The 21015-nt window shown below is 56.6% G+C and overlaps 1 protein-coding gene across 1 annotated transcript in view; it reads right to left on the bottom strand.

The window, feature by feature from the left end:
* Positions 1 to 21015, bottom strand: part of HMCN2 (hemicentin 2) — a 171793-nt gene that overhangs the window by 68305 nt on the left and 82473 nt on the right. Inside the window, exons 27-44 of the mRNA XM_008005927.3 lie at positions 19501 to 19631; positions 19045 to 19192; positions 18515 to 18641; positions 16486 to 16640; positions 14865 to 15143; positions 13033 to 13314; positions 12224 to 12332; positions 11822 to 11991; positions 10119 to 10273; positions 9626 to 9722; positions 8976 to 9071; positions 7900 to 8076; positions 6344 to 6501; positions 5514 to 5637; positions 3558 to 3733; positions 2714 to 2810; positions 2446 to 2565; positions 36 to 197 (exon numbers count right to left, since the gene is read on the bottom strand). Coding sequence (XP_008004118.3) covers positions 36 to 197; positions 2446 to 2565; positions 2714 to 2810; positions 3558 to 3733; positions 5514 to 5637; positions 6344 to 6501; positions 7900 to 8076; positions 8976 to 9071; positions 9626 to 9722; positions 10119 to 10273; positions 11822 to 11991; positions 12224 to 12332; positions 13033 to 13314; positions 14865 to 15143; positions 16486 to 16640; positions 18515 to 18641; positions 19045 to 19192; positions 19501 to 19631 — 2763 coding nt within the window. The remainder of the gene's footprint in view (positions 1 to 35; positions 198 to 2445; positions 2566 to 2713; positions 2811 to 3557; positions 3734 to 5513; positions 5638 to 6343; positions 6502 to 7899; positions 8077 to 8975; positions 9072 to 9625; positions 9723 to 10118; positions 10274 to 11821; positions 11992 to 12223; positions 12333 to 13032; positions 13315 to 14864; positions 15144 to 16485; positions 16641 to 18514; positions 18642 to 19044; positions 19193 to 19500; positions 19632 to 21015) is intronic.

Raw genomic sequence — 21015 nt, 5'->3', positions numbered from 1 at the left:
CCCAGACCCTCCCAGCGCCCGCCCGGCTCACCCACCGTGCACCTCCAGCTGCAGGTCCTGGCTGCTGTTCCCCGCCACGTTGCTGCACTCACAGGTGTATGTTCCTTCCTGAGCCAGCTGGGCCTGTCCCAGGTACAGCAGCCTCCCCACAGCCAACACCTGCTGGAGGCCAGCCCTCTCCCCTGGGAGGGGTTGACCTGGGTGCAGGGAAAAAGAAACTCCTGGTCCAGGGCATTTGCAAGGACATGATGTCTTCCCACCTGCAAAGTTCGTCCTCCCAACCATTCTTGCCAACTCTTGCTCATCCTTCAGGTGTCCATTTAGACACTACCTCTTCCAGGAAGCCTTACGTGAGTGCTACAACTGGTCCTGATGCCTCTTCTGAGCTCCTCCTTATCTCCCTAGGCTTCTCCCCATCACAGATCTGCCTACAGTGCCCCATCTGAATCTTACTCTGGCCTGGGCCCTCCGGAATGGCAGACCCTGCCTCAATTTCCTTCTGGGATCCTTTTTTTTTGAAACAGAGTCTCGCTGTGTTGCCCAGGCTGGAGTTCAGTGCCATGATCTCGGCTCACTGCAACCTCTGCCTCCTGGGTTCAGGTGATTCTCATGCCTCAGCATCCCGAGTAGCTGGGATCTCAGGTGCACACCACACACCCAGCTAATTTTTGTATATTTTAGTAGAGACGGGGTTTCACCACGTTAGTTAGGCTGGTCTTGAACTCCCGACCTCAGGTGATCCACTGCCTCAACCTCCGAAAGTGCTGGGATTACAGGCGTAAACCACCGTGACCAGCCTCCCCCGGGATCCTTAGTGGCTCCCCAAGGCCTGGCACACAGCAGGGCTCAATAAAGGCTACTGACGGAATGACCATCCATTTAGCTATAGTGGCCTGAGGAGGATGACCAGGCAACTGGTAGACCTGGCATCAAGAAGACCCCTTGTAGTGACCTACTGGATTAAACCCTTCCACCTCTGTTTCTAAAGGAGCAGACCTCTGGACTGGCTCATGACTCAATATGCATGTCCCACCACGGAGGCAGACCCAGTGGCCACCTGGCATTGCTTTCTCCCTCTCCGTCCTGGTGACCTCAGCTTGTCTTGCTACTCCCAGGCTGCTTCCTAGCCCAGATCTCTCCTCTGAGCTCCAGACACCTCTCTCTCACCATCCACTGGACACCTCGCTAGGCGGTTAGCAGATGTCTCAAGATTAATTCACCCCAAATGCTAGGTCTTTCTACCATACCTGCCCCTGGGATCTCCCATCCTGGTAACGGCAGCTCCATTCTCTTCCATCATCCCTGATTCCCCACCTCCTCTCATTCCTCCATCCAAGCAGCATTCCTGCCCCAGGACCCTTGCACTTACCCTCACCTCTGCCTGGGATGTGTTTCCCTGTGATATTCTCATGTTCAGCCCTGACCTTTTCAAGTCTGCTTGGTCAAGCATTCCTGGCCACCCAACTTAAAACTGCAAATCCTACAACCCCCCAGGATATCTTCCCCGGCTTCCTAGCCTTATTTTTCTCCATAGCATTTATCACTTAGGGTACCGAGTCATGTACTGTGTGTTTATTATCTGACTGCCCCCACTGTGAGGGTGGGATCTGTTTTATCCTCTGCTGTATTTCCAGTGCCTAGAACAGGGCCTGGCACAGTCACTCAATAAATATCAGTTAAATTGGCTGGGTGCGGTGGTTCATGCCTGTAATCCCAGCACTTTGGGAGACCCAGGTGGGCAGATCACCTGAGGTCAGGAGTTCGAGACCAGCCTGGCCAACATAGTGAAACCCTGTCTCTACTAAAAATATATAAATTAGCCGGGCATGGTGGCACCTGCCTGTAATCCCAGCTACTCGGGAGGCTGAGGCAGGAGAATCACTCCAACCCAGGAGGCGGAGGTTGCAATGATCTGAGATCGCACCACTGCACGCCAGCCTGGGCAACAGAGCAAGACGCTGTCTCAAAAAAGAAAAAAAATTGGTGAAGCGAATTCCAAATGTTTTTTGAGCACCTTTTTTGTACATACACTGAACTTGGAATTCAGCGGTGGTCAAGGTGGTGCCTCACAGGGTCACAGACTAATGGAGGAACACACACAGGACTAATGTGGGTGACATGACAAGTGACAGGGTCTGCATCAGGGAGGCTCTGTCCCAGCCTGGCAGTCAGGGAGGGCTTCCTGGAAGAAGGGACGTCTGAAGTGAGGCCTGAAGATCAATCCAGCTCTTACTGGCAGAGCAGGACCAGGGGCTCCTGCAGGCTCAGGGACTGAGAGAGAGCGGCTGGGGGAAGCATCACTTCTGTAACCAGCATCCCCACCCCCTCGAGGCATCAGCCCCCCGATCTCAGCTAGGCTCTGGGGTGGGGGTAACCAGTGGGGGCTGGGCATAGCCTCCTTGTGCCTGGCAATGAGGTGGGGCTGGGCAAGGGCAGCAATCCTACCGTCCTTCCTCCAGGAGATCTTGGGGAAGGGGACGCCCTGGCATTCGCAGGACAGCCTGGCAGGATGTCCCTCGCTCACGGTCAGGGTGTGGGATTCCCTCGAGGGGAACACTGGAGTGACTGAGTCAGAGCAGAGAGAGGGTTAGTGGGGGTGGGACTGAGATGGGGAGGGGATGAGCAAGGCGAGGGCAGGCTGGGGGAGGACCATGTCCTGGGACCCAGTCAAGGCAACAGCCCCCTCCCCGTGCCCGGCCCGGGAGACCCTCACCCCAGACGTTGAGATTGTAGCGTTTCTCTGAGCGGCCGGCCTGATTCAGTGCCTCACAGGTGTAGCGGCCTGCATCCCACACATCGGCTCTGTCCACCTGGCCGAGAGCAAAGACACCCCACAAGTGGGGACAGCACAGAGATGGGTGAGCCCTGGACAGACTGTGTGATTGCAGGCACATCACGTGACATCGCTGAGCCCCAGGTTCCCCACCTGGAGCACAAGGCAGGGACAGCATCTCCCCACCAGCTGCACCAAGAAGTTTCCAGAAGCCAGTGTCTGTGGTGGGCCTGAGAAGGGCCCCTTCAATGGCAGCCCTGCCAGCCTCCCCACCTTCACATCCACGGCCCAGATCTGCTAAGGGGAAGGCATGTGACTGGATCAGACCTGCTCCTGCCTTTCATCTGCTCCCAGCCTCTTTGGAAACCCCAAGAAAACAGACCCAAAGAGAAGGTGGAGGAAGAAGGCTGGTGGGGTGCAGGGGACTTGTGCTCAGGGGTCAGATCCTGACATGGGGGTGCTGGGGCTAGGCTGTGGCTTTGAAGAATGAATGGAAGGAGGGGAAGCCAAATGGCAGTGCTCTGAGTTGGGAATGATCATATCACAAGGTGTAGAGGGGTGGGAGCAGGAGCAGGCAGGTGAGATAGGTTCTAACCCAACAGCTGGCACCACTCAGCTGATTCAGGGGCCCTGAGGGAGGCCCTGAGGACCCAGTCCTGGGGTTTTGTCCCCCATCCCCTGGGAGGAAGAGGGCTTGTAGGTCACTGAGCTGGGGCACCTGCAGGCCCCATCCTGCCTGTGGCCCGAGGTGGAGGCCTGCTTGGCTGACTGGGGACGTGCACACCTGCAGCAAGGCTTTGTCTGCGGAGAGGTGGACTCCAGGCCGTGGTTCCAGGGGCCGCCCGTCCTTCCACCAGCTCAGCACAGGAGGGGGCATGGCGTGGCTCTGGCACTCCAGGGCCACTGACTCATTGGCCACGACAGACACATTCAGCTCTTCTCCGAGGATACTCGGGGGCACTGTGGGAGGGGGCAGGAGAGGGGCTCCCTCAGGCACATGGGTGGGGCTGGCAAGGAGGGGCACACCCTGGGTCAGGCCTAGCTACTCGAGGCAGCCAGGAGTGCCCACCCTTCCTCTGCCTTCAGTCCTGCTTCAGAGGAGCCAGTCTGAGTAAGATTGTCGGGATATCTACATCCCAGATTTCTGCAGCACGTTTCCACGGAGGGAAACTGGGGAAGGAAACTCAGGGTCTCCCTGTGTTATTTCTTACAGATGTCTGTGAATCTACAATTATCCACAGTTATCTCAAAACTTTCTAAAATTTAAAATTTTTGTTAAAAAAATTTTTTTAAAGCAGGTCTCAGAACCACCTTTTGCCCCTGAAACAAAAATAACCAGTGCAGCTTTGCAGGAAGGAACGCAGGGTCCAGGGGAAGAACTCCTGGGGCGGAATCCTGCCTTCCACCACTCGCTCACCATGCGAGGCCCTTGGGATGCTACTTAAACTCCTGGGCCTCAGTCTCCTCATCTGTAAAGTGGGGATAATGAAAATCTCCACCTGGTGGGGCCGCCATGAAGTTAAATCCAATGGCACAGGTGGGGTTCTTGGGCATACGATATGTGTTAACCATCTTCACTCCAGCAAAGGGAAAGAGCTAGAATCGAATCCTTCCTACCACCTCCCACCCAAGACTAAGTTCATTTGCTTTCTCTTTCCTTCTTTCCTTCTTTTCTTCCTTCCTTCCCTCCTTCCCTCTTTCCTTCCTTCCTTCCCTCTTTCCTTCCTTCCTTCCTTCCTTCCTTCCTTCCTTCCTTCCTTCCCTCTTTCCTTCCTTCCTTCCTTCCTTCCTTCCTTCCTTCCTTCCTTCCTTCCTTCCTTCCTTCCTTCCTTCCTTCCCTCCCTCCCTCCCTCCCTCCTTCCTTCCTTCTCTCTCTTTTTCTCTCTTTCTTTCTTTTTTTTTTTTTGACAGAGTCTGGCTCTATTGCCCAGGCTGGAGTGCAGTGACATGATCTCGGCTCACTGCAACCTCCACATCCCAGGTTCAAGTGATGCTCCTGCTTCAGCCTTTCAAGTAGCTGGGACTACAGGCGCACACCACCACACCCAGCTATTATTTTTTGTATTTTTACTAGAGATGGGGTTTCATCATGTTGGCCAGGCTGGTCTCAAACTCCTGACCTCAAGTGATCCACCCACCTCAACTTCCCAAAGTGCTGGGATTACAGGCACGAGCCACGGCACCCAGCTCCCAGCATTCCTTCTTATACCTCCACAGAGCCCCGGAAAAACCCAGAGGAGGACATTTAAAAATAAGCTACTGTGGTTGCAGTAGCTTCGTGAGCTCAGGGGCTTAGTGAGTCCCCATGGTGACCTCTGAGGTGAGTGCTATTCTTCCCATTTTGCAGATGAAGAAATGGTGGCTCAGAGAAACAAAGTGACCAGCTCAAAGTCACAGACGCAGGGTTTGAACCCCAGGTCGGTGACACCCAAGAGTCAGCTTTCCTAACATCACTCCACACTGCTCCTGCTACTTCACACCGCTTCCGCCTCTCCCTGAACACAGGGCAGAACTCCTGGCTATGCGGGGCCACCTGCCCACCCTCCCACCCGTTGCGGGAGCTCACACTCCAGGGTAGGTCTGGAGCTCACTGATCCGTCCTGGAAGGCAGCTGTTCTCAGGTGGGCACTCCTCCATCCACCCAGCCTCTCTCCCTTTGGAAGTGACTGGGAATGCCCCCCACCCCATCTCCTTGGAGTTGCTGCTCTGAACCATGTGCCTTTCCCAGTCTGAGACTCACTGTGGACTTGCAGGATGACATCCCGGCGGTCCTCGCCCACCGCGCTCACAGCCACGCAGGAGTACCTCCCAGAGTCGGAGGCCCGGGCGCTGGTCAAGGTGAGGACCCGGCCCCCAGGGAAGACCTGTGACCCCAGGGGGAAGCCCAAATTAGGCAATTGTCCTGCTGTTGCACACCCCAAGGGACAGAACGCCACCTGCCCAAGCTGGCCCTGCTGCCGGGCACACCTGGACAGCCTGCCCCAGACCCTCAGAGCCCCTCATGATGCAGGGAAACTGAGGGTTGCATCTGGGCCTCTGGACCTCTGCCAGCTGGCAGGCAATGACATTGGACCTCCGGAAGAGTCCTCTAGAGCCCCTCTGTCCACTCGTCACACAGGGCCAGCGAGCCCTTGAAATGTGGCCAGGCCGAATTGAGACGGGCCCCAGGTACAAAATACGCCACAGACGACAAAGAGTTAATATGAAAGGAAGAATATAAAATATCTCAGTAACTATTTTTTATTGATCTCATGATGAAAGGAAGCTATTTTGGATATAGTGGATTAGCTAACGTGTATTATTAACATTGATCTCACCTGCTTCTTTTTACTCAGTTTACTGTGGCTACAAGAACGTTTACAATGACATAGATGGTTCACGTTCATGGAATGCATCATTACCACTGGGCACTGTGGCTCCAGCCTCTCTGTTCAGCCTCACCTCCCTCCAGCCCTTGGCCCTGGGCTATCGCTGCTTCTTCCTCACCCTAAGCTCCCAGGGCCTGACCTCTGTTCCCAGCATCCACGGGAGGTGCAGGGAGGTGAGCCGGGGTCACCCAGCCCTACTGACCTGCAAGCCAGGGGTCCCTGCAGGGGACACAGGGTTTCCATCCTTCAGCCACATCAGTATGGGGCCGGGGGCACCGGTGGCATTGCAGGTCAGACGGACAGGGGTGTTGACCAACACAGGGCCTGGCAGGCTGGGTGGCAGCGTGATTCGAGGGGGCACTGCAGGGCAGGGGTGACATGGGGCACAGGCTGAGCCCCACTGGGGCAAAGCAGGCAGGGCCCCTGGCTGGGCACCCCTGCAGGAGCACACAGTCACAGCAAAAACACAAGGACAGCCATCCAGACACAGGCTCTGAGCCACTCCACTGCCCCTGAAGCTACTCATTCCATCCTTTCAACACCACCATGAGGCTTCTATAGATGGGAAACTGAGGCTCACAGAGAGGAAGTCACCTGCCCCAAGGCTGACCAGCCAGGAAGCAGCACTCACATGCAGGCCTCTGGTCAGCAGAAGGTCATTTATTATGGGGACAGGGAGGGGACCGAGGGTCTCTGGACAGTGCTACTTCCTAACTCAGGGGTGTGAGATTCAAAAACAGCCAGAAGATTCCATTGTATCTGGGATACAATGTATCCATTGACAATTGTATCCATTGATACAATTGTATCCATTGACTCTGGGCCATGATGCCCAGGGTCCCAGGCCCCTGCCCAGCTACCCCCTGTTCTTAGACCCAACCTCTCCCATGGCCCATGAGGCCCAAGAGGTCCAGCCTCCATATGGCCACCAGCACCATCCTGGCCCCGTGGCCTCCTTTCAGTTTCTCAAATTCCCCAGGTCTTTGCAACCTCAGGCCTTGGCAGAGACCTCAGTGTAGGTATCCGAGTGTCAGAGATGCCTCCTGGACCCCACAGGCCAGGTCAGTGCCCTGTTATAGGTGCTCAGTAGCACCTCATGTTTACCAGCTGTTATCACAATTGACATCAAGTAGTACTCTGGGGAATGATCTAACTGCTGTGTCCTCCACTGACTGAAAGCTCCAAGGTCTGTCTTATTTAGGGCTGTAGGTCCAGAGTCTGCCCCAGAGCAAGGACTCAATAAATGTGGTTGGATAGAAAATGGATCAATGAAAGAATGGGTAGTTGAATGGGTGAATGGATGGTGAATGGGTGGATGGGTAGGTAGATGGATGGATAGATGGGTTGATGGATGGGTGGGTGGACAGGTAGACAAATGGACAGGTGGATGGGTAAGCAGACAGGTGGCTAGATAAATGAATGAAAGGATGGATGGGTGGGTGGATGGATGGATGGATGGATGGATGGATGGATGGATGGATAGATAGGTGGATGGATAGATGGATGGATGGATGGATGGATGGATGGATGGATGGATGCATGGATGGATGCATGGATGGATGAGTTGATGGATGGGTGGATAAGTGGATGGGTGGATGGATGGATGGAAGGATGGATGGATGATGGATGGATGGGGTAATAGATGGATGGGGTGGTAGATGGATGGATGAGTGGACTGGTGGATAGACAGACTAACAGACAAATGGATGAAAAGCCAACATTTTGGACAAGGGCCCTTAGAGGTCCAGGGATGCTCACCATTGACCCGTAGGCCAAACTGCAGCTCTGTGCTACCTGCCACATTGGATGCCACACAGCGGTAGCTCCCAGCATCAGAAAGCTGGGCTTGCTCAATGCGGAGAACTCTCCCATCTGCTGATACTGTCACTCCCATCCAAGAAGAGACAGGTTGGTGGCCCTTGAACCAGGAGACATCTGGGGAATGGAAGACAGGTGCAAGGGTGCTGCCAGCCCGTCAGACTCTGCTGGTGTGGTGGGCATCCAAGAGAACCTTCCAGGGTGGCCACACTGTTTGTTCTGGCATTGGAGGTCAGAGTTCTTCATTCACGAAAGGGAGTCAGGGTGGAACCGGGCAATGTTGCCCAAGATAGGACCAAGGGTGAAGAAGAAGCCCCGTGGGCAGAGGCTGAGGCAGCCAGGAGCAGAAAGAGTCAAACTCAGCCCTGCCCTCCCCCTACCAGGAGACCCCCTCGCCTAGGGAGCATTAGAGAACGTGGACCAGCCCAAAGCAGCAGCCTCAAAGCCAGGCTGGAACATGTGTATCTGCAGCTTGCCTTCATTCTGTCAGGCCGCGCCCCCTGGAACTCAGCAGGCGTCCCCACGAGAGGGGGCAAATATCCCCAGGGCTCACGGGCCACAAGTAAAGCAGGGTGGGCCTAGTTCAGATGGGAACCGGAGAGGGGCCCTCCTCCTGGGTCACTGTAAGCCTCACCCAGTCCCCTGCACAAACACCCACACCCAGACCCCAGCGCCGGGCCCTTTCCTCAACTGCTGGTCTAGAGGGGAGGACCCTACAGACCGGATGATGACTCTGAGGTCCTGATCCTCGCCCCCAGCCCCGGACAGCCCTGTGAAGTTGACTGTGAGTAGATGCCCTGCAGGCCTGTTTCAGACCCCGGGCTCTGGACCCTAGCAGTGCCTTGGCCCGAAGGACGTTGTTGAAGAGGAAGAGAGGAAAATGAGAAAAATGGTGGGGGAAGACCTGCTGATTTCTTCCCATTACGTCCAGTTAGAGGGTCCCTGGGTCACTCGCCAGCCTCATTAGACAGTGAATTGGCCTGGGAGTAGTTTTCAGCCAAGAGGAGGGGTCTTACCAGGAGGGGGCACGCCCGAAGCCAGACATTCCAAGGTCACTGAGGCATTTTCCAGCACTGCCTTGTTGACTGGGCCTGGCTCGATGTTGGGGGGCACTAGGGGCAGACAAGGAGAGACCCAGCTTGGTAGGTGTAAGCTCTGGGCAGCTCTAATCCCAGCCATCCCAGCAGTGCTGCTCCCTGCTCCCCATAAAAAATCCTAGACAACAGGGCTCTAAAACAACTCACGTCCTCAGACTAAGCAACCCCACTCCTGGAACCAAGCCCAAGACCAAAGAGCAACAGGCTGCCACCCTTATGGAAATCATACAGCACCCAGCCCCCACCCGAGGAGAGCCGACAGCCAGCACAGCCAGGGAAAGGGACAAGGACAGGGATTTCCCTGCAAAGAAACTCCCCAAATAAGCAAAGGTAAACATGAATGTGGGCAAGGTCTGCTACTAAAAATCCCACCAAAAGCAGCCAAAAGGGACTACAGAGCTATTGCTAATGCTTTCATTTCAGGGCTTTCTACTTCCTCTGAAATTAAGTGCACAACTATGACTGAAAAACCTCCTCCCCGTCCCTAGCCACACATCCCAGCCCCAAGGGTCCCCAAGGGATCACCCAACATCCTTGGCCTGGGTCCCGCTGGCCACCCACGTCCTCACCCAAAACCTTCAGGGCCACTTCCCTCTTGCTCTCCCCAGCCAGGTTGGTAGCGGCACAAGTGTAGATGCCCTCGTCCCTCAGGTCCACCTTCTCAATCTGGAGGGGGAGGGGACAGAGTGTGCCACAGGGCTGTCAGAGTGATGACAGGACATGGCGAGTGGCCAGGCTGCTGCCGAGCCCGGGGTCAGGAGCAGTGAGGCATGGGGACACTTTTGGCTCTGGGGGTCGGGTTTTGAGCACTCAGATTCCAGGGATTCGTCTGATCTCCAGGCATACCGTTCCCTGTCCCCACCGGCCGACATTTTCTCCCTCTGACAACTGAAGCTCCTAGGACCAGGAAGAGGCTGAGGCGCACCCTTTCAGGCAGAGAGGGCCCTGGGCCCTTCCTATCCCCAGGCTGCTGGGTTTTCCTCAGAGTCTCCAGGAAGCCCCCAGAGCAGCCCCTCCACCTGTGCTCAGCTGGCTCGCCAGCCCTGGGACCCCTGCATGTACCTGTAGGTTCCCCCCAAAGGCTGCCAGGGCTACACCATCCTTCCACCAACGGAGGCTTGGGGTAGGCACCCCATCCCCTACGCATTGGAGGGTCACAGGCTGCAGGAAAGGAGCTGTGATGTTCTCACCCCCAATGATACTGACAGATGGGAACTCTGGTAAGGGAAAGAATCAGGAAGAGCCTGGGTCAGAATCAGGAGGGGTATAGTGGGCACCCAGCAACCCCCCTCAATGCCTGGGGGTGAGAAGGTGGCCTTGAAGGGCTGGCCAAAGGCTGGCATCTAGCTTCTGCCCACCATATCCCCCAGACACATGGCTTAGGGGAAAGAGCTCTAGACGGGGAGCCAGCAGAATAGTTATTCCCTTTAAAAATCCTCCCATCCATCTATGCACCCATGCATCTATTCATGCATTTATTCATCTACCTATCTGTCTGTCCATCCCTCCATCCATCCACCCAACCATCCATCATCTACCGATCCATCTATCCAGTCATCCACCCACTCACCCTTCTATCCACCCACCCACCCATCCATCCCCTCACCCTTCCATCCATCCCTCCACCCATCCAGTCATCCATCTATCCACCCACCCATTCATCCATCTACCCACTCTTCCATCCACCCACCTACCTATCCACTCATCCATCCACCCACCCACCCACCCATCCATCCATCTACCTACCCTTCCATCCATCTACCCACCCACCCATTCATCCATCTACCCACTCTTCCATCCACCCACCCACCTATCCACTCATCCATCCACCCACCCACCCACCCATTCATCCATCTACCCACCCTTCCATCCATCCATCCATCCATCTATCCATCTATCCATCCATCCATCCATCCACCCATCCATCCATCCATTTACCCATCCATCCACCCTTCTATCCACCCATGCTTCCATCTATCTACCCATCCATCCACCTTTCCATCCATCCATCCATCCATCCATCCATCCATCCATCCATCCATCCTTCTATCTGTCCACCCACCCATTCATCTGCCCACCCACCTACCCATCCACCCATCCACCCACTGATCTATCCACGCATCCTTATGTGTGCTGAGCATCTACTCTGTGGCCAGAACTATACTCGGCCCCTGGACACAGCAGGGAAAGGCAGCTACCATGCTGCCCTCTCAAAGCTCACAGAGGTGGACAGTGGAGATGGACAACCAAATAAATAATCCCAATGTAGTGGGTGGAGGGCTAAGGCATTGAGAGGTTGGGTAATGCAGATGAGAAACATGGTAGAATCAAGGAAGTCCTCCTGGAGGAAGAGTATTTCAGGATATGCCTGAAAGATAAGGAGCTAGGCAAGCAAAGAGGAGGGAGAATGTTCCAGGCAGAAGGAACAGTATACGTAGACTTGAAGGTGAGAGAAAGAGGGTTGATGTATTAAAAGAACTAAATGAAGTTCAGCGTGGTTAGCATGAAGAGAGCAGATGGAGAAAGAGGAAGCTGGGGAGAGGAGTGAGGCCTAGGGGCTGGACAGGACAGAGAATAAGTGTGGTAAGTGGCCCAGCCAGCCTCTCACACCTGCCTCTCTGTGGGGAACTGGAAAGTCCAGTCCAGAAATGTCATCCAGAGAAGACCAGCCCCATGTCCTTCCAGGCCTGCCACAGTCCTCTGGCTCCACCCACCCCTGGCATCTCAGGCTGCCCACAGCCCCAGGACCCCAGGTGCCCACTCACCATGCACAGACACCTCCACCTCAGCCCCGGCAGTGCCCGCCTCATTGGTGGCCTGGCAGGCGAAGAGGCCTGAGTGGTCCAGCTCCACATGGTCAATGTGCAGTGTGGTCCCCTGTGAGGCCACCTGCACCCCGGCCAGCTCCTCAGCTGGGCGGCCATTCTGCAGCCACCTAAGGTGAGTAGGGAGGAGGGCGGGTCAACCTGAGGCCAGGGAAGGCCAGGCCAGGCAGGACAAGTGGGAAGCCCAGAAGCTCCTCCTACCTGCTCTCACCAGCCGCAGCTCCAGGCCTCTTTCCCAGTCCTGGGAACAGGGGGCCTCTCTCCTGTTCACTTCCCCCACAACCCGCAAAGCACACGCTCTCTGTCCACCCCCAGCCCTGGCCTCCACCACCCCAGACTCACTGGATAGTGGGTACCGGGGAGCCTGAGGCATGGCAGGGAAGTTCCAGGGGCTGTCCCACGATGGTGGTCACCTGTCCCAAGCCTTCAGCCACCAGGAGCTGTGGGGGCACTGCAGGCAGGACACACTCCTGGGTGTTTGCAGCTGAGCAGCCACTGGCCGCAAACCCTCCCAAGTCGCCAGTGCCTTTGGAGCGAGGCCCAGCCTCACCTCACCCTCAGGTCTCCCTGTCAGCGGCCCCTTCCCCAGGAGGCCTTCCAGGGCCACCCAAGGAGGGTGAGGGGACACCCTGGGCTCCCTAAAGGCTTGGGCCTGATTATTTAACATCTGCCTCCCTGGCAGACTGAGGGCTCAGGAGTCCGGTTGGCCTTGTTCGCAGTTTCATTTCCAGTGCTACACGGGGCCAGCATAGCACTAGTACCTGAGATGCTTCAGCAATGGACGGAAGAGCAGGCGAAGGCCCTACCCGCCCTGCTGGGACCACACCCACAAGCCAGCCTTAGGAAAGTCTCCGTGAAGGGCCCCTTCATTGGCAGAAGGCAGAAGGAGGTTCTCCGTCCTGGGTGACCCAGCCCAGGGTCCTGGGCACAGTTAGGGACCCTTGATCCTGGGGCTCCACCCTGCCCACTCCTAGTCCTGCCGGCCCCTCAGCCCAGGCCTCAGTGTCCTCATCTGTGTCATGCAATGAAGGGACACTGGTTACTTCTCCCCACCCTCCCTCCACTCCAGGAGCTCTCTCAGGACAAGCACGCAGCAGGTCTGGGCAGAGTCCACAGCCCAGGCAGCTCTGAGTGGAGTGGGCCGGGCTCACCCTGCACCTCCACGGAGTACTGCAGCACGGCTTCCCCGGCAGGGCTGCTGGCCACACAGCTGTACAGGCCCGTGGATGCCTCCCCCGGGCTCTCCAGCCTTAGCATGCTGCCTCCTGTCTCCAGCTGAGACTCGTTGCTCTCTGCCACGGGCAGCCCCTCGTGGTGCCAGGAGAGGGTCGGGGGCGGGTGGCCTCTGGCCACGCACTCCAGCGCCACGGGCCTCCCAGCCACAGCCTTCACCACGTATGGTCTTCCGCCGGCGCCCTCGATGGTGGGTGGGACTGGAAAAGAGGCAGGGGGTGGCTTGGGGACCGCAGCTGGACACCAGCCTGCTCTCATCTCAGCCCAACAGGCCCGCTGAAGCCCCTCAGCGACCCCACTCCATGTGAAACACTTCCTTCCCTCACCTCCACTGGCTGAACCCCCTGCTCAGACCCTGGGGCAGCGTTCTCACCCTCCTCAGCTCCTGGGTACACCACCCCACCCCTGGGTGCGGACTGTTGCCTCTCCATCCCCGCTGCTACCCCGGCAAGCCCAGCATGAGTGGGACCAGGGCTGGCCTACTTGCATTCCCAATGTCTACACACGGCAGGTCCAGTACCTGCTGGACTCAAATGAGACCCCCAGGGCCGGGACAGAGCTCTGCTCCTGGAAGTCCCCTCCCTCCCTGGTCTCAGGAGGCAGAAGACTGGGGCAGACCTGAGCCCAGATGGCTTGGCTTGGGGACTCCTAACTTAGCCAGCAACGGCCAAGGGGACCAGACGTTAACTATGCTTGGAGCCCATGGTGGCCACGCCAGAGGGGAAATTTCTCTCACGCTCAAGGAGCCTCTAAAGTTGCTGAGCTGATGAAGCCATTACCAGGGGACATGGGGCAACCGTGGCCTGGGAAATGCTTCTTAACCTTATTTGGGCATAAGACCCTTTGAAAATTTAATAAAAGCATAGACATACACGTTTTCTATTTCATTTCCTGGGGGACCTTGGGTCCCAAAATAAGAGTCCCTGAACTGGCAGCGGGGCCATCTTCAGAGGCTGCCATGGAGCTCATGCAGCTCAACTGCCCTCTGGGGTCCCTGAGGCTCTGACACCCAAGCCTTTTGCATCTTTGGAAGCCAGAGCTCCCGAACTGACTCCCCACGGGGGGCCGGGCTGACCCCTATCAGCTTGCACGCCGCCCTCTCACACTTCACTGGGGCCTGCTCAGACCCATCCAGAGCCACCGACACTCTTTCCTCTGAGTTCTCCTTCGAAGGTCCCCAGAGCCAAGCCCCTCAGGGCTGAGCTGATGCTGAGGTTCCCAGCATGAGGTCTGCCCATGTATGGACCGGGTCCCACCACCTCCTAGTGGTGTGAACCTGGAGAAACCTCTCCGCTCCAGGGCTTCACCGTGACCATCTGTAACTGGGGACATGAGAGCTCATGTCCCTTTGCCAGCTGATCTATTGAGCTGATGCTGCAAAGTGCCCCTCTGGTCTAGTTTACAGAAGTGACTAACGAAGGGCAGTTAATTATTGTGGTGGTCACAGGGGTCTAGGCACGGTTCAGTGAAAAGGCCCACACCATGAGGGCAGACCCGGATTCTACACTTAGCTCCACCATGACCTCCCAGACGGGCCTTTCCACTCCTGGCCTCAGTTTCCTTATGTGTATGAGGGAAGTTGCATGAGCTGGGAGGACCCTTCTCCCTAGATAATGATTTGGTCCCATTATCCTTTTGCCTCTGACCACTCCAAGTGGCCACCTCGCCTTCCTTTGGAGACAGGCAGGGGCCACCATGACTGAGTCCCTCCCACTGCCCACGCCAGCTGCCGTGGCCCCTGGCTGCTCACCATAAACGTCCAGCCTGGTGGCCTTCTCTGCGGCCCCCACAGCATTGCTGGCCTTGCAGGTGTAGACGCCGGCATCTGAGCTCTGGGCCCTCCCCAGCTGTAACTGCCGACCGCCCCTAGCGTAGACCACCTCGGTGCTGGGGGGGAGCAGGGCCCCGTCCTTGAACCAGGTGATGTTTGGGGTGGGTACTCCTCGGGCCTCGCACAGAAGCTGCACCAGGTGGCCCTCCAAGACAGCCACCTCACCTGTCTCGTTGGAGCCCCAGATAGTGGGGGGCGCTGAGAAGGAAAGGTAGGGGCTGGTCACAGGCAGCCCCTGAGACCACTGGCATCTCCTCCAGGTCAGCAGACTCATGCCTTTGGACCACAAGACACACCACAGGCTTCCACTGCGGGGGCAGAGAAGGCATGGGGGACAAGGAGGGCGGGGTCTGGGGACAGATGGCAGAGGCCAGCATGGGGACACGCTGGTGTGGAAGGTGCAGGAGGTGAGGGCGGGGCCACAGGCTTCTATTCCGGCCCCGCTCTGCCTCTAAGTCACTGGAATACCAGGGGTAAGCCACTTCCCCTCTCTGGGTCTCAGTCTCCCCATCTGTGAAATGAGGGGCTGGACTAGATGAGGACTTCGCATACGGCAGGTCACCCACCACTGACGCTACCCAGGACGATTCTAGGGGGCACACCCGCACAGCATGAAATAACCGCATCTCAGAATGAAACGGCTACACCCCTCCCAAATCTTCTTCTATCCTGGTTACAGCAAGGAAAGGCTGCATTTGGTGCTACTATGCATGTCCCTGAACTTTCTAGCACTGTCTAGTCTCTGCTTTTTAGCACAGAGAGTGCAGAGGCAGGCTGGGTACCCTCTGCAGAGTCCACGCCTCGAGGATTTACAACATTGCTTTACGGGGTGTTTATTTTTTCAGCTTCTAGGCAAGCGGCACTGGTTTTCTGCTTACCGTTTCGATATTAAATATCTTTTGTAAGAGTAAGTGGTATTTAAATACATGTGTTTCAGTGTAAGGAAGTGTGACTCATTTAAAGAAAAGTAAAAGAAATCATCACTCCAAGAGGTTCAGAAGTAGTAAATTTGGGCCAGGTACAGTGGCTCACGCCTGTAATCCCAGCACTTTGGGAGGCCAAGGCGGGAGGATCACTTGAGGTCAGAAGTTTGAGACCAGCCGGGCCAACATGGTGAAACCCCATCTGTACTAAAAACACAAAAATGAGCTGGGTGTGGTGGCAGGTGCCTATAATCCCAGCTACTCGGGAGGCTGAGGCAGGAGAATCGCTTGAACCTGGGAGGCGGAGGTTGTAGTGAGCCGAGATGGTGCCACTGCACTCCAGTGTGGGCAGCAGAGAGAGAATCCATCTCAAACAAACAACAAAAAAAGGTAGTACATTTTTAGAGCTGGGATGGAAACCAAGGGTTTGGATAATGCTGGGCCAGATACCTATCCCCTGACCCTGACGCTCACCCCGACCCCGGCTTTCTTGGACTCAGGGATCACTTACCAGGTCCCCCATTTCAGCCCTTACCCTCCCTCCAAGGCAGCAGGCAACCAGGCAGGAAGCTTCCCGTGTAGCCTGTGGCAGGGTCCGGGAAGGCGTTGGGGCTCACCATGAACTCGGAGCTGGAAGTCCCTGGCCTGCTGACCAGCTGGGCTGAAGGCCACACACTGGTATCGTCCCTCATCCCCCACGTGACTGCTGGTGATCCTGAGAACCTGGCCATCCTCCTGGACCTGCAGGTGAGGGCCTCCCGGAAGGACAGGCCTGGAGAGACGGGCAAGGGAAAAGTGCCAGTAAGGCTGAGGCGCTGATGGGGGCAGGCTGCACACAGGGAGTGTGTGGCTTGTGAAAAGCGAGGCTGGGCCATTCATTAGCACCAAGAGGTGGGAGCAACGCAAAGGCCCAGTAAGCGAGGAACGGATCAACAACGTGTGGTCCGTCCATGCCACAGAGCATTATTCGGCCACAAAAATGAAGGCAATTCTGACACTCTCCACAATATGGATGAACCTGGAAAACCTGCCAAGTGGAAGAAGCCAGACACAAAAGGCCACAGACTCTATGTATGATGCCAGTGATGTGAAGTGCCCAGAACAGGCAAGTCCACAGAGCAGGAAAGCAGGCTGTGGTTGCCAGGCGCTGGGGAGAGGGGGACAGTGACTGGCTGCTGATGGAGCCGGGGAGTCCTTTGGGGTGATGGAATGTTAGGAACTAAATAGAAGTGAAAGTTGCCCAGTGCTGCAAATGTACTAAATGCCACTACACTGCACACCTTTTTTTTTTTTTTTTTTTCTTGAGACTGAGTCTTGCTCTGTTGTCCAGGCCGGAGTGCAGTAGTGCAATGGCTCACTGCACCCTCTGCCTCCCGGGTTCAAGCCATTCTCCTGCCTCGGCCTCCCAAGTAGCTGGGACTATAGGCGCCCGCCACCACAACCGGATACTTTTTTTTTTATTTTTAGTAGACAAGAGGTTTCACCGTGTTAGCCAGGATGGTTTTGATCTCCTGACCTCATGAGCTGCCCACCTTGGCCTCCCAAAGTGCTGAGATTACAGGCGTGAGCCACCGTGCCCGGCCCACTGTACACTTTAAAATGGCTAATTGTATATTATGTGGGTTTTGTTTTTTTTTTTTTTTTGAGACGGGTTCTCGCTCTGTCGCCCAGGTTGGAGTGTAGTGGCTTGATCTCGGCTCACTGCAAGCTCCACCTCCTAGGTTCAAGTGATTCTCTTGCCTCAGCCTCCCAAGCAGCTGGGATTACAGGTGCCCGCCACCACGCCTGGCTAATTTTTTTTTGTATTTTTAGTAGAGACAGAGTTTTGCTATGTTGGGCAGGCTGATAGCTCCTGACCTCAGGTGATTTGCCCGCCTTGGCCTACCAAAGTGCTGGGATTACAGGCGCCCGCCACCACGCCTGGCTAATTTTTTTTTTTTGTATTTTTAGTAGAGACAGGGTTTCGCTATGTTAGGCAGGCTGATAGCTCCCAACCTCAGGTGATTTGCCCGCCTTGGCCTCCCAAAGTGCTGGGATTACAGGTGTGAGCCACCGTGCCCAGCCTGTTAGGTAAACTTTACTTAGAGAAAAAGTGAGTTTAAAAAAAGAGGCTGGGCACAGTGGCTCATGCCTGTAATCCCGGCACTTTGGGAGGCCAAGGCAGGAGGACTGCTTGAAGCCAGGTGTTTGAGACCAGCCTGGGCAACAAAGCAGGACCCCATCTGTACAAACATTTTTAAAAAATTAGCCCGTTGTTGGTAGTGCACATCTGCGGTCCCAGATATTTGGGGGGCTGAAGTGGGGTGATCTCTTGAGCCCAAGAAACCCAGGAGTTTGAGGCTGCAGTGAGCTGAGATCGTTCCACTGCACTCCAACCTGAGCAACTGAGCAAGACCCTATCTCAAAAAAAAAAAAAAAAATGGAAAGGCTAAGTGATGAGAAGACCGGAAGACCTTGCTGAGGCAAGAGTGGGGTCTCCCTGGCTCATCTCCCACAGGGTGGGAGGCGCCCCTACAGCCCTCAGTCTGGGCCCTGGGTGGCATATGCCATGCCTGTCAGCTCCCCCAGAAGAGTTCAACCTCCCCCAACCCCCAGCAGGCCCAGTCTAGGCACCACCCCACGCCATCCTCTGGGGGAGCCACTCACTGCCTGTCCTTGGTCCACTCCACCTGGGGCGTGGGGACCCCTGAGGTCCAACACTGTAGCTCCACGTCTGCACCAGCCAATCCCAGCACCTCCTGAGCGGCCCCGGCTCCAAGCACGGAAGGAGGGGCTGGAGGTGAGAAGCGGTGATGGGTGGGAAACTGTTCAAACCCTCCAAGCCCTGCCTACCACGGGGCCTTTGTCTGTGCAGACCCCCAGTCTGGGCCCCCTCCTACCCGACCTTCCTGGGAAGCCCCCTAGAACCCTGGCCAGATGGGCTTGCCCTGGAGCCCTCAGCACCCAGGCTACCCTTTTGTAGCACTTGTGACAGTAATGACTTTGCTAATCACCTGTCTAATGTCTGTTCCCTGAGCCTGACAGCTCTGTGAGGATGGGGGTTGGGTCTGTCATGGGCGCCTCTGTGCCCCCTGCTCTCCGCAGGCAATGTCTCCCCTCCCCTGCCGTGTGCCTGCAAGAGTTGGGGCTACAGGGTCAGACGCACTTGGGAGTTGCGGGGCTCAGGCCTCACTCACTGAGCACAAGGAGACGGAAGTCCCTCTGGGCGGTCCCAGCTTGGTTCTCTGCCCGGCAGGAGTAGAGCCCAGAATCACCCTCCTGGATCCTGGGGAAGTGGAGGGACTGGCCCCCGTCCAGCAGGCGGTGGCCACCCACCTTAGGGATCTGGGTAGGAGAGGCCAGAGGGAGCCAGTAAGCGGGGATCCAGCCACCACCCCCAGCATCAGTAATGAGGAAACTGAGGCCCTAGAGGTGGCCGGTGGCCAGAACGGTGCCATGCTCTCTGCCACGCAGCCCCCGCCAGGCTTCATCACATGACCACCGTCCTCCACTGCCCTGAACCCCAGCGCAGGATAAAAGACATCTGTCACATCTCCCTGCCCCACCGTGGCACACGCAGGAACGCCCATCCAGAAGGCCTGTCCCCAGCCCAAATCCCACCCACAGCCCACCCACCCTGGGGGGACACCCACCAGCTGCCCGTCCTTCAGCCACACGATCTCAGGGACCGGAAAGCCGTTCGCGTCACACTCCAGCGTCAGGGACTGCCCGGCCATGCCCGACACGTTGGCCTTGCGCCCGTCCTCCCGGATGCTGGGGGGCACTTGGGGGCAAGGAGAGCCAAGGAGCTGCCTCCCTGCCCCCCCTAGAGCCACAGCCAAAGGGACCCCGTCTGGGCCATTCCCTTCCCTTCATCACTGGGGTTGGAGGAGGTCTGCCTGTCCCCGTCCGCCCAGCCACAAAGGGTCCTGTGGACCTGCAGACGGCCGCAGCAGCCTTGCCTTGGGACCGACACGCCCCCAGTCGTGCCCAGGCCCAGGTGCCACCCTTTCTCACACTCAGCTTTGCAGGGTGCCAGAGTCCCCTTGGATCCATCTGGTTCTACACCCAACCTGGTGTCACAGTGACCAGGGAGGGTCCCCCTGAGTCAGAATCTCTGAAGGTGAGGCCTGGCCATGCTTTTGTAACAAATGTCTTAAGCAAGTCATTACAGGGCAACTGGTCCTGGAGAAGCAGCGGGTGGCATTAGGAGCTGTTAGAACTGCCCAAGCGAGGTCAGTTCATCCTGCCGGCAGAGACCACTCCCCAGCCCACCCGCACTGCCCGTGTTAAGGGGGGTCACCTTCCTCTGCACATAGCACCCTGGATGTGGGGGTGGGCACGTTCCCTGCTGAGGACAAGAACGTGAGAATAGGCCAATGGTAACAGTTTTTACCCAGAGGAGGGCTCTGGGGCTCTGCACTGCCATCCATGCTCATTTTCTTTTTCTTTCTTTTTTTTTTTTTTTTGAAACAGAGTCTCGCTCTGTCGCCCAGGCTGGAGTGCAGTGGCCGGATCTCAGCTCACTGCAAGCTCCACCTCCCGGGTTCACGCCATTCTCCTGCCTCAGCCTCCTGAGTAACTGGGACTACAGACACCTGCCACCTCGCCCGGCTAGTTTTTTTTTTTTTTGTATTTTTTAGTAGAGACGGGGTTTCACCGTGTTAGCCAGGATGGTCTCAATCTCCTGACCTCGTGATCCGCCCATCTCGGCCTCCCAAAGTGCTGGGATTACAGGCTTGAGCCACCACGCCCGGCCCATTTTCAAAAGTAATTTTTAAAGTTTATTTTATGTAGAGACAGGATCTCTCTCCCCCAAACTGGTCTCGATCTCCTGGGCTCAAGCAATCCTCCTGCCTCAGCCTCCCAAAGTGCTAGGATTACAGGCACGAGCCATCACGCCCAGCCAAGGGGTCATTTTAAACTATCTTCACCTCTAGACCAGTATCAAAGACACTGATGGAATTCCAGGTGCTTCCCCCATGCTGTCTCCATGGGGGTCTCTCTAGGGAGGTGGGGTGTCCAGTACAACCTGCCACTCTCCCAGCCCCCTCAAGATCTCCCCGTCACTGGCACCTGGTGGCAGGACCTGATCCTCCTGTGTAGGAAGCTCTCGGGCCCTGGGGAACTGGCACTGCCACACCTGGGCACCCCGTGGTACTGTCAGA

This window comes from Chlorocebus sabaeus, chromosome 12, assembly GCF_047675955.1.
Source record: "Chlorocebus sabaeus isolate Y175 chromosome 12, mChlSab1.0.hap1, whole genome shotgun sequence".
Taxonomy (NCBI): domain Eukaryota; kingdom Metazoa; phylum Chordata; class Mammalia; order Primates; family Cercopithecidae; genus Chlorocebus; species Chlorocebus sabaeus.
This window is presented reverse-complemented; position numbering and strand designations above follow the sequence as displayed.